Here is an 18,148-nt window from a genome sequence, read left to right on the forward strand (position 1 = left end):
GATCAGCAAGCCATGCGTTTGTTAGGAGCTTCATGGAAGCCCTTTCACAATGATGATGGGTTGCAGCAGGAGAGTGAGCAGAAGTGTCCAGAGGTGAATCATCCAACAGCTCGAGCAGACAGGAAGAAGGAAAAAGAACGGAGTAATTCAAACCACATGATGGATTATTTTTTTTCATCAGATGGACAGAAATTACATAATGCAGCAAGATCAAGCCTTTGGTGAGACGGGAAGGAAAACATTCCAGCCATCTGCCAAGGTAGGGGATGCAACATCCCCTGGGCTTGCAAAGAAATAATAAAGCGGAAACTGGGAAAGCATGATATGATTGTCTCCAACAAGCTCAGGTTTCTCTTTATAGGACTAATAAATTCAAAGAAAATATACAGAAGAAGTTTAGTATACCTTTTTAATAGGGAAGATACGGAAATTATTTCAATACCCCTTGTGAAGAAAAGGAAGAGATGTTATGTAGTTTATTCAAATAATGAAATACTAAACATATGTCATAGGGAGTTTCATCTGTGTATATTTCTGCAATAGATTTCAAAAGACAAATAAATATAGTGATAGATCTAGGATAATAGCATTGACTTAAGACATATATTGCTAAAGATGCTTATATACATATATTCACACATACAATGTCTATAAATATGACAGTCTACTGATTGGATATACACTGAGTTCATGACAGTGTAAAAGGAAGGACTTCTAGTATGAGGCTAAAGAATAATCTGATTCTTTCTCTCTCTTTCCCCCTTCTCTCTCTCTCCTGAGCATTCTTGTGTAGTCCAACCTAGCCTGGCACCATGTAGCTCAGGCTGACCTTGAACTTGTGGTTCAGGCCTTCTGCATCAGTCTTCCAAGTCAGCTCTATAGTGTTTTCTTTATTTCTAAGAATAAAGGACTCCATGGAAACAAAATACAAACCATTGCTGACCCTCACAAGGGGAATGCAGGTGCTCATCACACTCGCTTGTGTATTATTGTGTGTCCTAAAGTTCTCTAAGTGGGAATCACCCCATACAAGGAGCCGTATACGCCTGCTCTGAACTCACACTTCAGCCCTGAGTATGTGACTAGATGACTCTGCTTTCTTGGAATGCTCCAAGGTCTGCTCATGTTCCCTCCTCCCCTTGCCAACAGGCTGCTGCTCCTGCAGGTGTCTGGAGGTAGGTCTGATTTTCCTAACCTAATTCCATGTCCCAGGGAACTCCAGGTCTCAGCCCTAACCCCAGAATCTGGGGTAGGAGGCCTCCTCACTATGGCACTGCTGTGGGTAACTCTGTCACTAAAGGACATCCCAGAGACTGCAGAACACTAAGTCTGGACCATCGATCCTAGAGGCAACATGGCATAGCATTTGAAAACCTGTGCACTCCTCCCCAGGAGTTCTGTGAGGGGGAGTATCTGTGTGGACTTTGCAAATGGCAATATTTATATAAACTTTCCTGGTTAGAATTGGGAGTTATCTTGGCCTCTAATCCAGCTGCCTTGGCATATGTGATTCAGTTATTAGTATGGTCTACTCATTAATTCATCCATCCATTTACATCTAGCCAGGTATTAAACATTTGTGCAGACCTCCAGGATTCCTGTTTCCATGGAATGGGTGGCTTGTGGAACATCCTGAATAGTATGAAATTTCACCCCATGGCTGGGTTATGATATACAGTAAAGGTGAAGTGATTTTGATGTTGTGATTAAGGTCTCCCATGAGCCAACTTTTAGGAATCAGAAGGAAGGGTTTTCTGGGTGGCCCTGGCCTACTCAAGGGGCTTATTGAAAGAGGGCTCACGTCTTCCCTGCCAAAAGGGACTGAAAGCCAGATAGCCACACTCAGCTGCCAGTGCAGGTCCATCAGCCATGCTGTGTAGAGTGTTGTGCAGCCGGGACAGGCAGGAAGCTTCTAGAACATCAAGGACTGGACATCTGACCAAGAGTCGTGTGAGACTGGAAGAGGGAGGGCCTGGGGTCTTTGATGAGATGTCAATTCTTGCGGATGCCTCCCTCAGTTGCTGTCTGAGGAGACTCGGCTGTGTCTGCGCTCCTAAGCCATGGGAACTGCAGGATGGTGAGTGGGCATCCCATCAAGCCACTCAGTTTGGTATTGTGAAATACCTGTGTGGCAAGGGGAGGAGGGAACATGAGCCAGGGGGGATGGACCATTGGACCAAATCTGTCCTCAGCATCTCCTCCTCTTCTTCACTCAGGGGTGGAAATCAGAAAAATCAAGATGGGGTTGCTTGTGTCCGAGCCCTGACAAGAAAGTAAATGAAGCATGAGGCTTGTTAAGTGGGAAGATTGGTACATGTGCTCTGGATAACAGACTATGACCGCAAAATTTGGCCAGACCACAACCTGGCCCTAAGGCCACCCCAATTTTGTACAGACAGTACCTCTGCAAGGACACCCCCTCTGACCTTGGGCTGGTGCCACCCTCTCTGTTGATCTTCCCGACACGGGGAGCTGACTGAAACAGCTGATGCAAAGTTCATTTGCTTGTGAAACCTTTTCCTTGCTCCAGATTTTTGCATATGCCCATGGCTTACAATGCTATTATATCGTCAATGCGATGCTCTCTGTTTCCAGAGAATTTCAATTTGGGGAGAGTCCCCACTGTTATTCCAATCGAGACAGTGCTGGAAAACACACGTGGTATCTATTGTCTATCCGTTACTGGGACTGTCGAACCATGGTGCCATTTTTGCTCCATAGGCACTCAGAGTATAGTAGAGGAGACAGAAATGTTAGAAGTCAGAGCTTCTAAAAAGCTGGTTACCATGGGGTAGAGCATGCAGAGCTGCCAAGCCCTGCACAAGGCCAGCCAGAGGATCCAGAGAACCACTTCTCGAGAGCAGACACAGTGGGAAGGAGGTAATGTCCGCTCTGCTCTTTTCCTTTGGCCCTATGGCGTGGAGGGTAGAAGCCTGGCATCTCTGTGGCTGTGAATTCTTCACCTCCTACCTGGAGGACGATTGGCCGTGGGAGAGAACAAGGCCAGCAAACACAGAAACAGCCAAGAGCTGAGAAGACAGGTGTTCTTGGGGATGGTTGAACCTTGGTTCCAGCTGAGCGTGGTACTGAGTCTCAATCCCCATCCTTCTCAGTGAAGTGAACCAGGAAACCGCAGGTGTAAATTTGGGGTCATGTCTAATCTGTGTCCTGATGAATACAGAGTTAAATAAGCTTGCAGTGTACTACACTGGCCACTACTAAACTGATATATTAGTCCTCATCAACTAAATACTGTGAACACGTCGAGGGTGGCCGCCTGAGTTTGGGTGCTCACTACAGAGTTTCAATACTTGTATGTTCAAACACCACAGTGCAAAGCACTCACTCATATCATTGAAGAGAAACAGAGTGTCGAGGTTGGTTTTTGCAGTCCTGGTCTAGCTTGCTGGTGAGCATGGCCAACCACCCTGAATGGAATCAAAGGCCTGATGTTTTCTTGAAAGGACAGGCTGATGTGGTGATGTATGTGCTGGGCATAAAGAAACACCAGGAATTGCCACTCACACACCACTGCTGTGAATGGGAAGTGACAGCCCCAGGGTCTCAGAGCTTCAGACAGCAGTGGCACATAACATAAGCCTGTAAAAGCTCCACATCTCTAACATCCCCAGAGCAGGTTTCTCTTCCAGAAAGCGTGGGACTGTGTGCTCCCAACTCTTCCAAAGAGGTCCAGTCTTTAGGAAGGGAACTGAAAGAAGCTTAGACATTTGAACAAATTAGGTCATTTAGATCTGTGGGCAGCGCCTGCCTGGACTTTGTCTTCCTTCTGCCCAGCTGGCTGGCAGACCCCGGGAATCTGCCCTGGCTGGACATGACCTGCAGGTGTTGGTCATTGTTGCTGTTCTGCTGGTCACTGCTGGATGCTGCTGACACAGAATCAGATTCCGTGAAGGATGGCTCGAACTTGGTTTTGACCCTGGTTTTTGGAGGATGCTGTGGGTACTGGACATTCCTGGATCGTGGCTTTTTGTGAACAAATGTGGGCTTCTCAGGCTGGCCCCCAAAACTATTGTCCCCAGACCTGTAGTACATCCTTGGCTGGTACTCAGGGTCTCTGGTGTCACTTTCTGATCTGTCAACGGTGTGAAAACGAGAAGGCCGAGGGAGGTCTGTCAAGGAGCCAGGGGGGATGGACCATTGGACCAAATCTGTCCTCAGCATCTCCTCCTCTTCTTCACTCAGTTGTGGTGAGCAAGGCTTGTGGGGGGCCCAGGACACATACTGCTGCACATTCCTGGGGTACAGCTCTACAATGTCACCTAAAGCATCTATCTTGAAATGTCTTTCTGGCCAGAAAGTCGGCTGGGTCTTTTTGTGACAGTCCCGTTCATTCACAACATAGTATCTGGGAGCGCGGAGTCTGTGGCCAGGCGTCACCAAGGCAGAGACCCTGGGTCCACAGAAGCGAGGTCTGATTGGCTGAAAGTCTTTTCGGGAAAGAGGCTCTGAGCGAACATCCTTGAGGGGCTGTGTCTGTGTCACAGATGTGTAGGATCTGTTCTTGTGGAGGTTGCCTGTGCTGGCACATGACCCATGTGGATACCTGTAAGGCAAAAATGGTTAAGTAGTTATAGCCTCTGTCTCCAGCCACATTTCCAGAAATTCCAGAGCGTCTCTTGGTGATCTGTGGGTGCACTCAGGGTGTGGGACCACACTGGAAATCTTAGAGCTTTGATACAACAAGGAATGCCACTGTCCATGAGGGTACATGGCAAGGTGTGCCTCATTAGTATTATCCCATCACAGAGCACTGGTTCTGTTAGGGGCATTTCATGGGACCAGTGTTTGTGGAATGCATGTTAGGAATACTGCTTGCTCTAGTGCCTAAACTGCCCTCCAGCTTCTCAGGCACTTCCTTAAGAGTCCACTGGGGGGAGCTATACATGCCCCAAGGACTAGTGACTGTGGTTTGACACACCTCCCCCGTCCCCCGTGACCTCCCAAGAAGGACTTAGGTCCCCTACTACTTGTCAAGGTACTACAAGGATATGAAGACAACTTGCTTAGAACAGAGTCTCAAGTTCTGTGATAACCTGAAGAAAGGAAAAAGAAAGGAAAAAATTATATTTATCTCTATGGTATCCACTGTGCTACAAATGAATATAATTCTGGCTATGACTTTGGGATGACATAGCTCTGTCCCCTCATTCTTCTGGATGCTGTACAAACACTAAAGGGAGCTGGATTCTCCTGCTTTCTTGAAGAGGATGCTGAAGCGGTTGGGCCATATAGAAATGCATTGAAGAGCTTGCCAATAACTTGATCAGTCTCATGCGAAGCAGAGACCGTTTACCATTAATACCGCCATTCTGGGACTGAAGACGTAATGAGCAAGGCTGGACAGAAAGATGGGGAAGTTATGGGACATGGGAGAGAGGAAGGCGCGCATGACCCCCAGGGTGTAATGGGAGCCTCTCCTCAGCCGAGAAGCAGGAATCCGGCACACTCACCACTGGCTCTGAGGGCTGGGACACAGGGTTCATATTGCTCTCATGCATAGATCTTTTATGAGTAGTTAGGAACCAGGATTAAGGCCTGAATGTATATGACTTTGGATAGAGTCATTCCTTTCCCCAGACAAGGTCTGAGACCCTCAAACCAGCCTGCTCACTTTGTTTCCAGTGACGGCACCCTCCGGACTTCCTGTGTCCCTGAGAGGCACACATTTTCTCCTGACGAATTGCAGTCCTGCCAGGTGCGTCTTAGGAATCTCATTTACATTTCATCATAACCCTCTGCATGCAACAACTTCAACCCCTATTGCGACAAACCACAACAGCAAAGCAAAAACTACGAGGAGCCCACACCCATGCCCTCCAGAGCATCTTAGCTTTTCTTCGGAGTGTACCTCTCTTTTACTTAACCTTCCTGCTTAAGTCTGAGTTAAAATACCTTTATTAACTCAATTCTACTTCATAAACTGGCTGGCCCTGAATGCCTCCCTGGGTGGAAGCCATGGGTCCTAGTTTGGCCTGAATCAGGTCCTTAAAACTCTTGGGGAAAGCCAGGGCAGCGATGGCACATGCCTTTAATCCCAGCACTCAGGAGACAGAACCAGGTGGATCTCTGTGAGTTCAAGGCCAGCCTGGTCTACAGTGCAAGATCCAGGACAGGCACCAAAATGACACAGAGAAACCATCTCGAAAAAAACAAACAAACAAACAAAAAACAAAAACTCTTGAGGCTACTGAGGGTGATGGTATGGATCTGTGCCTTCTGCTTCTGCACCCCCAAATTCTGACTTGGGACATGACTGTTAAAAAAAACAGCTTATTTACTTAGGCTACAGAAAATATGTATACTAGGCTTCGAGAAAGTTTTTTTACAGATGATATGATAATGTAAGGTTTGAAAAGTCTTGACCTCCCCACCTCCACCCCGCACCATTTCCCACATCCTCAGCATCCTCAGCATCCCAGCAGTCCCTGCCCCCTGACTCCTTCTGTCACATCTGGAATTCAGCAGCCCCAGCTTCCTGATAGCTCTTCTGGTCTGCCACTGGTATCACACTCAAGAAGCCTGTTTACTTTCTGTCTCAGAGTTCACCCTCACCTACTGGCATCCTGCTCTGGCCTTGATCTAGATCCACCTGGAAGAGGAGAGCAGAGGCCCCTGGACCCTTGCCCAGGACTCTGGGGCAGGGACCTGGTGACCGTCTCCATCCTGAGGCTCTTGCTACTCAACGAGTCAAAGTTGACCATGTTGCCATTGTTTTGGGATGTTGCCATGTATGCTGACGACAGCTGGCTGATGAGGTCACCATCCTTTAGAAGTCTCTTGGTGCTCTCTTCATGGGTTTGGATTCGAGCTGCAGGCAGAGGGAAGAACAGGTGACAGGTCCAGGTTTGATGTCTATGCTTTGAACCTTAAATCCCCTGCAAAGCCCTCATGCTAAGCTCTAGTCCCTAAACTGGCACTCTTGGGGAGAGGTGCAGCCTTTAAGTGGTGGTAAGAACTCTGGCCTTAGGGTTCATGTTCTCTCAGGGGATTGTGAGAACCCGTTCTGTTTCAGACTGTGAGGTAAACAGGTTTGCTTGACACACACTCGCAGGGTGGTATGTCCCCTCCCTAAGCAATGGGTCCAGTGGAACACAGATTAGAACCTGGAACTGTGATCCAAAAGAGACTTCTCTGTCTTTATAAGAGAGTGATGTCAGGTGTTTGCTATCCCGACGGAAAGCTGGCTGACACAAAGCTGATTTAGGGGCAGCACTTTCATAACAACTGGATCTACAGTCGTCAGGTGCACCCACACACAGTGGACCCAAGGCAACACACATTCAGCCATTTGAAACATGGTATTCAAGGAGCTTAAGCAAGAAATCGAGGAACCCAAGGTACCTCAAGACTCTTAGGTACAATCTAATACTGTTAAGGCAAGGCAGGCCATTCGAGAAAGTCTCTGTGGATCCTGGCTTTGGGGGGCTCTGCCTAGATTAAGCAATATTCTCAATTGGCAAGTTCTCTCTCACAGTTACAGTGGGCTTTACAGGACAAGCCACAGTTACCTTGTGTGTGTGAAATTGTCACCCAGTGACTCTGCATGGAGTGTGATCTTTAAGAGCTCTCTTCCAGATAGCTCACCTTAAAATAGTTACAGGGACTGGCTTATGGTAACATTTGAGCCCCATTCTCTTTGATGCTCTGGCAGGTTAAGTGTGGACTGTGCCAGCCCAGTGGTACCCACTCAGCATCCTGGCTCTCAGCGCACTCGACTAGTGAGTGGCCTTAAGGGGCAGTCACTGCCTCTGTTTTGATCTGTACCTCCTCCCCTTGAAGTTGGCTTTCTAGCTACACCAAATCTTGTTCCCCACACTTTCCTTCTTTCTGGGCCATAGCCTTCTCTCCTTCATGATGGGTCTGAGTTTGGAGACTTGGGAGAAAGAAGGTATGGCCTTGGAGAGTCTGTGGCTTTGGGTCTTTATTCTGCAATCTGCTTCAGTGGCTAGGCCTGCCTGGGTGGCATCACTAGGTGAGGCTAGGACAGAGAGCACAGAACGTAGGAATGTGGGAGCCTGGGGCAGAGGCCTGGGATATGGGCTCCCATGGGAAGAGATGGGTGCCTGAGAGGACACACACCAAGCGGTCAGACAAATAGGTTCTTGAGTATTTTCCACTTTACCACACTGAGTTTCTCTCCTGTTTCAAAGCCCCTTTCTGATTACAGAAGTTTGGGGCTTAGTTTCAGGCCTGGGCATGATCAAGTCAAGGGCCCAGAGCAGTAGATGGCCTGGTTTTACTGTCGTGTGCCCAGTGACTTGTGAAAACCCAGCACTGGTGATAAGCAATCTTCACCAGTGGTAGGCCTTCTGCCCTTTCTCAAAATGCCCATCGACTTAAGAGAGCAGACATTTGTGTTTGAAGATTCACTTACCCTCTACCATTTGGGCAACCTTTTTCTTATCTTCAGCTCTTGCCTGAAATGTGAATGACAGTCAGCTTGCTTCAGCTTGGAGAGGAGGAAGTTCACATTTTATTTTGGGGAGAGAGAGGACTTATGTGCTATTATTCAGACCTTCGGTATATTCGCACCGATGAGAGCAGAATGGTCATAGAAACCGGGCCTGTTATTTGAGTGAATAAACACAAGCATGGAAGAGCCAAGGTTTTACACATGATGGGTTTCCTGTAAGGATGACTAATTCATGGGTGTGTGAGATTCTGCCAAGGCAGGCAGAGTATCCTGTATCTGAAGGACGTGGGACCTGTGGCTTTTTCACATTCTGGTTAAGTTAGGGATGAGATCCAAGTCTCAAATGAGATTCCTTTCACTTCACCTGTACTGAGTACATGGGGCCTGGAGGTGATCTGATAGAACATTATTTTTGGTAATTTTGTGCACAAAATGTTTTCATGGTGTAGAATTTTCCACTCATGGCCTCATGTTGACGACCAGAGACTTTCAGGTCTCAAAGCAGTTCAGATCTTTAGATTAGAGAGGCTCAGCCTGAAACGGCTTGAGTCACAAAGAAAACACAGATCAACCACTAGGGAAATATCCATGGGCAAAACGCCCTGCAACTGGAAATGGATTTCTAACTTGACATTTCACAAAGCAAGTCTGTTACCCCTTTACATAAATTTGAATTTATGGGAGCAGTTCTTTTTTTCTTTCCTTATTGAAAAAGGTACAGGGAGACAAAGAAGGTGACCAGGATGCCACACTTAAGGAACTATGACTCTCAGTGTTATGAAAGGCAGAGTAGATTGGACCCAGCAGAAGCCTTCTTGAATTTGGTACCCTGGGTGCTTCCCTGGCCTCCTCCTGACCCTGAGGGAGGGGATGCAGAGGAGCAGTCATGGAAGGGCAGGGAGTGCCTGCCTCAATCTGGTTACTTTAGGAGATGATTTGTACCCTGGGTGCGAAGGAGTCTATGCCAGTCATAATCTAAAGAATAAGAAAGAGTAGAACCCTGTCTTGAAAAACCAAAAAAAAAAAGGAGAAGAGAGAAGAGTGTTTGGGGGTACACACAGCCCTAGGGGTTCAAAGGTCAAAGTTGACTCTGGTTAGATTAAGAGTGGCTTTTCAACAAGGTGCTTGGCACACTGGGAGCCTGGTGTGGCCATGCAAAGAATGTTCAAGCAAGCCAGCTTGTTCCCAGCCAATGGAAGCAACCACTGGATAGTCTTAGAAATAGCTCAAGGGGACTTTGAGGGTATCCATCCACTTTGTACCATAACACGTGGCCAAGTATCACTACAACCCAAGGGTCTGAGCTTCTTTGCACCCTCATGCTGGGGAGGGTGCAGGCATCCGGCCAGGGTTGACGTCCCAGATGAGAGCTGAGCTCACGTGATACTTGCGTTTTGGATCTGCATCCTGAGTTGCTGGCTGCTGAGCTTCAGTGATCTTGCGATGCTCTGAAGGTAGTAGATGAGCATGCTGGGATGGAAGGACATGGGATAGTGAGTGGGCTTCCACCGGCTCTTTAGCTTTCAGGTCCTGCTCAGGTGGCAGTGGAAGTGAGGGTTCCCAGGTCAGATGTGGGCTACCCACTGACCCCTGAACCTCAGACAAAGATGTACTTGGCTTCTCACAGCCTGTGGCCACTGGGAAAGTGCAACACCCCTCCCCATTTTTTCTTGTGCTGAAAGCACTAATAAACCTAAGCTACTCAGCTGAATTGTGACATTTCAAAAGTATCTACATTTCTGCATAACACTATACTGGTAATAATAGTATCCAGCCCCATTATAGTGGCCTCAGAAATTCACCAGATGCTGTGGTGGAGTCAGTACCTATGCAGCTGTCTCTCTGTGGCATGGTGGCTCAGAGTCCATGCTTAGATCATCAGCTCCTGTAAGTGCTTTCTGAATGGACTACTTTTATTTAACTATTGGACACCAGTGTGATCATGTGGCCACACACACACAGCTGTCCTTGAAGGGTAAGGGGTGTGGCATTCTCTGGAGGCTGGGAGGAGTGATGCCCCCTGGAGGCTGGGAGGTATGACACCCTCTGGAGGCTGGGAGCTGCAGTATCCCCTGGAGGTAGGTTGGAGTGGTGCCCCCTGCAGGCTGGGAGGTGTAGCACTCACAACAGAAGTAGTACGGCTGGAAGTATCACCACAGGGCTGCTGATGTGTCCAACCACAACGTGAAACCATGCGGGGAAGTCATTCTCTATCGTCTCTGACACGATGTCATAGATCTTCTCTTGTCCACTGAGAGAAAGAAAAAGATAACTCCAGATTCAACTGCTTTTGGCTACGGAATGATTCAAGACCTATCAAAAATGTTTGGGTGTCTGGAGGCGGATCTCCAAAACCAGCTGCAGAAGCTAGAGACAAATCTCCAAATGGCAAAGATGCCTAGTGTTCCCAGATGTTCTGTGAAGGAGTCATCTAGTTACCCGGCAGGACGGGAGGTGGGGCTGTCGATCACACCTCAAGTGCACTGGCTTTTTAACGAGTAAATGAAGACACCCCCGGGGGCTTGTGTGTCCAAACCGACTTAGGCATCAGTGGGGACTATGAAATTTCTGTATGGTTACAGTGAGATACTGTAGACTGAAAACTGACATGGACTGTCTTCAAGTAAAGCTTCTGGCTTCAACCATGTAACCAGCTGTTCCTTTTTCTCTTTCTTCCTTCCTTCCTTCCTTTCTTTTTCTTTTCTTTTATGACTGAGATTATAGTATAATTATATCATTTCCTCCTTTTCTTTTTTCCCCTCCAAACCTTGTCATAGATCTCCTCTTTGCTCTCTTTAAAACACATGGTCTCTTTTTGCATTAATTGTCATATGTGCATATACACATATTCCTAAATACCTAAGTACAACCTGTCTAGTCTGTATATTACTTGTACGTATGTTTTGAGACAGAGACTTATGGGTATCTCAGGCTGGCCTTAAACTATTGACAATCCTCCTGCCTCAGCCTCCCAAGTACTACTAGTATTAGAGATGTGACGAGCCATATCAGGCTTCTTTTTTCCCCCCTTTTACTTAAAAATATTATATTATCTTCATTTATTTATTTACTTGTTTGCTTTTTTTTCCTGTGTATTACCTGAAGGGGCCACAGTTCAGAGATGGCTTGTAGTGGACAATAGCAAAGATGGTTGGCAGCATGCAGAGAAACAGCATGAATAGGAGCATTGCCAGGTAGAAGTTGTTGGATCTGCAGAAAGACCAAATATCATGCAGCAGCATTCATTCCAGGCTCTGCAGGAGTGCATCCTACTCGACCACCCAGCAGCAGCCAGCACCTCTGTCGTTGGGACCAGTCTCTCCTCAGGGGCCTGGATGGCTCCATGGGTGAAGTGCTTGTGGCCCAGGCATAAGGACCCGAGTTTGATCCCCAGCACCTGTGTGAAAAAGGCTGGGGGCTTGAAATCCCAGCACTGGGGAGGCAGAGACAGGCGAGTCCCTGGGGCTTACTGTCCACTCAGGCTGGCCAGACCGGCAAAACATAAGGTGGAGAGTAATTGAGAAAGATGCCTGATACCAAACTCTGGTCTCTACATCTATGCACACCCATGTGCACATGCACTTGCTTCTATACACAGACCAGAATGTGCTTGAGTGTGGGGCATGTGCATGCGCGCGCGCGCACACACACACACACACACACACACACACACACACACACACACATCTAAGGGGCTTGCACAGCTTAGAAACCTCGAACTCAACTTTCAGAAAAAACCTTCCAGCCCAGCCAATTCTCTTTACAAACCCTGGCTGGGCACTAAGCTGTAAAGCAAGAAGGCAGCAGCTCCACCCGTGTGCGGGGCTTCTTCCCAGCTAGCTCTACATACGGCAATCTTAGAACTGCCGCCCTTCATCTGGGGCCTTACCTAATTGTGGTGGAATATTAACTGGGCCATTGCACCTGGCATTTACTCTGGACTGATGGCCACTTAGACCTTGGAATTATCTCATAAATATCAGTGATTGTTATCAGAGATTTATAGGGTTACTCTGTCCTGGGAATTTCAGAACCTTACCATAAATCTCAGTCATAAGACCTTCCTGGCACACCTGGAACTCTTATGACTGTGTTTGACTAAGTAATGGTTCCTTGAGACAACTCCTAGTTCAGATAAGAGGTTTTGGTATTTGGGAACTGACTTGCTAAATGGCCTCTTGTGCATCAATAAAAAGAGTTTCTGCAGAGCTCCTGGTCAGCCAGTCCATGGCAACTGATTCCTCCGCTGCTTTTGCTAAGCCCGAATTCATCCTGCAGTCTCTCTCTCTCTCTCTCTCTCTCTCTCTCTCTCTCTCTCTCTCTCTCTCTCTGACTGACCAGTGTAACTTAGAGCACTGACGTGGAGTCCCTTCTCTCCTGCTGCCAGCCTGGAGCATGCTTCTTGGGTCTCAGGAGGAAGGCTCCGTTGGTTGTAACCATCAGCCATCCAACTTGGATCACATATGCTCTCAGTTTCTTTCTCTGTTCCTTACTGCTCAGAGTGAATGGTCCCAGGCTGGTATCAGGGCCTTCAGTGGTCCCTGTGGCAGCTCAGACCAATTTGGTATGTGAGGCCCTGTATATAGTTTATCAGTCTAGTGATGTTCAACTACCCTGTCCATTGGTTTCCCCAACTTTCTCCTTCTCCGATGAAAAAGATTTAACCAGAAGTCCTGCGTGGACTGTGGTAAGTAAGTGCTAATGCTTGTACCCTCCACAGTTCATGTTGACATGTGGTTGCCTTTGGGGGGGGGTCTTTAGGAGCTATAGATTAAATAACTACATGTAAATATATAAAACCACATATATCCAAACATGAACACAAATGTGTACTGGTCCCCAGGTAAAATATAAAAAGCTTGCTATCCAGGTCATGCTAAAAAGTTTGATAGTTCGAGAGCCACCAATAGAGAAGACAGACACACAGATAATTACTGTGGCAAAGCACTCTAACTGAGGTCTCATCATGAGATTCAGAATGTGTTATGAATTCACCCATGTGGCTAAAATGAAATGCAGGAAAGAATTAGCATTGTCAGGATTGTAGAACAATTCAAACTTTTTTTTTTCTTTTTGGTTTTTCAAGACAGGGTTTCTCTGTATAGCTTTGGTGCCTTTCCTGGAACTCACTTTGGAGACCAGGCTGGCCTCGAACTCACAGAGATCCGCCTGCCTCTGCCTCCCGAGTGCTGGGATTAAAGGCGTGCACCACCAAACTTTTAACCAACTATGAAAACTCATGTGTACCTGACTTAAAACTCAGCATTACACTTTGTGGTGTATTCCTGATGAAAGCAGAATGTTCAGGGGTGTTGGGCGCTACAGTCAGCAGCTGGAACTAGCCACAGCACAGAGAAAGAAACCAGAAGGCCAGTTCTGTGTGCTTCCTCAGCGACAGGAAGCAGAGAAACACAATGTTGAGTGAAGAAAAACAAAAAACAAATAAACAAACAAACAACCCTGAACACAAAGGAGCACATTCTATGCATGTCTCATTTAACACAAACAACAAAACCAGGCAAGCTCTGTAGAAGTCAGGGGTGATGGGAAGCAGAAGTCATCTGGGAAGCAGAAGTGATCTGGGGATCACTCATGTTCTGTTTTTATGTGGATGCTGGTTGGTTGTATCTTTGTGTTCAGTCTCTGAAAGATCAAGCCTGATATTTTTAACTTGTGCACTTTTTCCAAATGGTTATTAGGTATCAGTAAAAACTTAAAAAAAAAAATGTGCCAAGAGCTTCAAAGGGATGATGACTGACTCCAGGAGGAAGGCGCAGGCAGTGACTTCATGGAGGGAGCTGAGGAGGGAAACAGGGTTTTGAGAGGCCCTGTGCTAGGAGGCCCCTGGTCGGAAGAGGATATATGGTCTCAGCCCAAGGCTGACGTTACTGCTACCGACCTGGAGGCTCGAAACACTTGCTGGTGGGGTACGTTGCAGGTCAGCACAGCCCAGCTCCTCAGGTACATCAGCCCAATGAGCTTGAGAACATTGAAGGCTGGTAGACATGGGGAGAAGAAGGCCCCCATCCTGAAATGGCAGAAGGTCAAGTCAGTCTGTGTGTGTCCACATTCAGAACTGCATACCAGAGGCCCCATGGTGGAGCAAGGGTCTAAGCCATGACATTTACACTCTATATGTCAGGAACTGAAGAAAACTCTGAGACACAGTCCCCACATTCCAGAGGTATTCGAGTCCCTATAGGCAGGCAATAGTGATGTGTTTATCTCTCTTCTCCTCGTTTAGCAAAGGGAAAGGCCTCCTCTGGGGAGAAGCAGACACTGGAGAACTAGGCCCTGGTTTAAACTCTAGACTTTGCAGTTCTGGGGCAAGGACTAAGTTAATAAGTTACTGAGTTTCAGACTGGATCAACACGGGTCAAGCACCCCCCACCCCCAACTTTCATTTGCTGTTGTTCTCAGCACCCCTGCATATGTTAGCTGATTTATTCTTCTGAAATTGTGAAAAGGAGGAGAGACGACTGAAGTTAATAGATCAGGAAGGCAAATCTGGGAAAATTAATCAATTTGATCAAAGACATGTTGCCAATTATGTGGCTCTATGTCTAGATGTGGACACTTTTAAGAGCAAAATAAGTGAGTTGGGAGTAACTACTCAGCTATCCCAGACACACTGGGGCAACTAGCCAAGGTACAAATGTCAAGTACCCAACAAAACCCAGGACCTCCACTTTAGTTCAAAATCAATTTGTATTGGCTATGCAATTGAACCGATCCCCGTGGAATTCAGATTTAGTGGCTAGAAAATGAAGTTTAATAAATAAAAATGTTTTAAGAATAAATGTTTGCTTCCTTCTGGCAGGCATGTCTCCTTGTGCCTCTGCTTATACTATGGGGTTCCCTATGTGCTCTGTGACTGACGGTGGTTCTGAACGTGTAGACTAGCCAAGCTTCCTCTTTTTCTTTGGCTGACAGTATCTGGATCTACAGTGCCATTTGTAGTCTCATAGATAAAGCTGGAGGCCCCCACTCATAGACACACTATTGAGGAAAAGATGATAAGATGACCCTTGCCAGTGCTCTCGTGCCCCTAGGAATGAGGTCTGCTTGGCTGGAGGTACCCCAGCCAAAGAGATTTGTCAGGGTCTTGGACACCCCCAGGATGTGCCAGCTATCCTGAAAAATAGCCCTCCATCTGGTCCCCATGTCTACATGAAAGAAATGATGGCAAATGCTCCAGTGTAACCACACAGTCCTTGACACCTTCCTGGCAAGAAGTTCCTCTTCCTGGATCACCCCCTTCCCAGCTGAGGGACTCTACCTCTTCCTATGCAGATGTTTTGGGGACTGGGACCAGAAGTAGTTTAAAAAGGAACCACCCCCTCATTCTTTTCTGTAAAATCCTCGTAAAGCTACTAATACAATCACCTCCCCTGAAAAACAGTCCCTTGTCAATAGCCTTTCCTGATGGTGACTGTGGCTGTGTGTAGTCATGGGTTCATCTGGGCTCATCATATCCTTAGCCCAGATGATGTGAGTGATGCTGGGAAGCAGCGTTGGGACTTACCAAATCATGCCTTGATTGTAGACTAGGTGCAGCACATTCTCAGCAATCTTGAATTCCCCATACTCAGGCTGTTAGAGAAAAGCATCTGCATTAAAAACAAAGTCCTTAAGTCCTTTGCACACAGCGGTCCATTGTGGTCACTTGTCCAGACTTCTCTGCTCTTATAGCTACCCAGAGATCACTGCCTTGCTGGTCACCAGCAAATGGTGAAATAGAAAGCCGGGGCAAGAGCTAACTTTGCACACCCTCTGTTTCCCCCTCAAGAACTCCCTTTGAGGTATCTCTGCCCCACTTGGGCCATGCTCATATGTAGCTCTTTCCTGGATGGAAGCATTCCCTCCTGAAGGAAGAGGGTCAGAAGACCTAGGAAAGTCAAGACTTAGAGGCTCAGGAAATGTCCAAGGCTCAGGAGGCCTTCCTCCCCTCAGCTACACAAGCAGTTAAGAAGGGGACAAAAGACTCTTGGGGGCAGCTGCCCACAAGGTAGGCAGCAAGCTTTGCTGTCCTTGCCCGTGCTGGTGTGGGCATTTTGGTGAAGTAGCTGCCTGAGTCACCCATGGGCTATAAGTAACCATTCATCTACGCTCTTGTAAGTAACCCCAAGAAGCTCATGGGTTCACTGAGCTAGACTCGAATGGGGTCACTTCTGAGTCTGTTTCCCTCTATTTGAGATGAACAGAAATAGACTTATAACACATGCCTGACTAATTCCTAGACAAAGCAACAGCAAAAGGTAGATTTAGTTCTAACCCCCTCCCCAAGCACACCGTATTTCACTTACAAACTTGCTTTCAAGGTCCCAACACCAATAGTCACTTAGGTAGCGAACGAAAAGTCCTCGGAAGAAGTCTATGAGGAGGATGCTGGCCACCGTGAAGAGCATGTCAATGACAGACAGCTTTAGCATCTCCTGCAACACATTGGGTCCTGCTGCCACCATGTCCTGCCCCCCATAGTCCTCCCCATCTCTGTCTTCTCCACAGTCCTCCCTGGTCCACCCTGTCTCTGTCCATTCCCTGGAGCCAGAGCCAGGGCCATCTAAAGTCTTCCCTTCCCATCTTTATACAGCACAGTGCCAGAGGGGGTGGCTTCAACCACATCATGGCTGTTTGGAGGGTTTCTGTTATTTTGAGTTTGGGTCACAAGATCCAAGGCAAAGCCCACACTCTACAAAACTTGGGAAGACCCTAAGGTCTAAGGTTCTGAAACATAAGTTCTTAACCATGTGTGCCTCAGTTTTTTTTTGTCTGTGCCTAGGAGGCTGAAGTCAGCAGCTTACAAGGACCTCTCTTAGTTACTACTCACAGTAACTTTGCTCTGATTACTATGATTAATTTTGAGACCTGGAACATAAGAAAATAAAATATCACTGGATTCCATGTTCCTTTTCTATGAAAAAGGAACAGTGATGCCCCAGAGAGTTGCCACGTGAGGTGTTGAAGGGACTTCCCAAGGGACAGAGGGGCACACCTGGCCAACATACGTCTCCCAGCACTGTCCTTGCGGTCCCTGCATGTAGGGCACTGTCTTGTTGGCCTTCGTGTGTGGCATCACAGTAGTCAGAATGCTTGTCTCTTCCAAGCCCCACGTGCTGGTGTTTCTCCGGAGCTCCACTCCCGCCCCAGGTGTGGGCCATTGCCCTTCTTCAGGCACTGTTCTGGTGCCAGAGAAGGTGGAAGGATCTGCCCAAAGGCTTGTGATGTTTTTGGTGGCAGCTTCCTGTTGAGAGGGGAAGGAGAGAAGGAAGGAAGAAATAAAGGCTGTTTACATGTTTGTAAGCAAGAATGCAGCTTGGACAAATGAAGGGGACCACGACTCAGGAGTAACCATCCACTCTCTCGCCATCTGCCTCTTTCTCCGTCTCTAGTGTCCTTTTTCCTCACTCCTTGTTCCTCTCTTCTCTCTTTCCTTCCCTCTTACCATTTGACTAGAGGTGACCACACTCACGAGACACCTGCTGAAATAGGCAGCATTCACTGTTCCCTAGTAAGATCAGAAATGGGTCTGTAGTTCTAGGTGACACAGTCCTCTCTTTTCAACCTCAACGGAATTTTAGATCAAGTTCATAAGGATCCAGTAAGTGGTAGACTGATGCTCCAGACAGAATGCCAGTAAGTGGCAGGTAAGGATCAAGGTCTATGTGACTTCAAACCCCAGCTCTCCACGGCCTCTTTGGCCCATATGCCCTG

At 47.4% G+C, this 18,148-nt stretch overlaps 1 protein-coding gene across 1 annotated transcript in view; it reads right to left on the reverse strand.

Moving 5' to 3' along the window:
- Nucleotides 1-477: 477 nt before the first annotated feature.
- Tmc3 (transmembrane channel like 3) overlaps nucleotides 478-18,148 on the reverse strand; it is a 41,398-nt gene continuing 23,727 nt past the window's right edge. The window contains 13 exon segments of the mRNA XM_028873816.2: nucleotides 478-4,564; nucleotides 6,574-6,829; nucleotides 7,917-7,950; nucleotides 7,953-7,999; nucleotides 8,290-8,295; nucleotides 8,396-8,438; nucleotides 9,826-9,904; nucleotides 10,560-10,685; nucleotides 11,534-11,644; nucleotides 14,334-14,462; nucleotides 15,960-16,027; nucleotides 16,741-16,869; nucleotides 17,430-17,678. Of these exon segments, the coding sequence (XP_028729649.1) occupies nucleotides 3,721-4,564; nucleotides 6,574-6,829; nucleotides 7,917-7,950; nucleotides 7,953-7,999; nucleotides 8,290-8,295; nucleotides 8,396-8,438; nucleotides 9,826-9,904; nucleotides 10,560-10,685; nucleotides 11,534-11,644; nucleotides 14,334-14,462; nucleotides 15,960-16,027; nucleotides 16,741-16,869; nucleotides 17,430-17,678 (2,121 nt within the window). The 3' untranslated portion in view covers nucleotides 478-3,720.

The sequence above is a fragment of the Peromyscus leucopus genome, chromosome 1, assembly GCF_004664715.2.
Source record: "Peromyscus leucopus breed LL Stock chromosome 1, UCI_PerLeu_2.1, whole genome shotgun sequence".
Classification (NCBI taxonomy): domain Eukaryota; kingdom Metazoa; phylum Chordata; class Mammalia; order Rodentia; family Cricetidae; genus Peromyscus; species Peromyscus leucopus.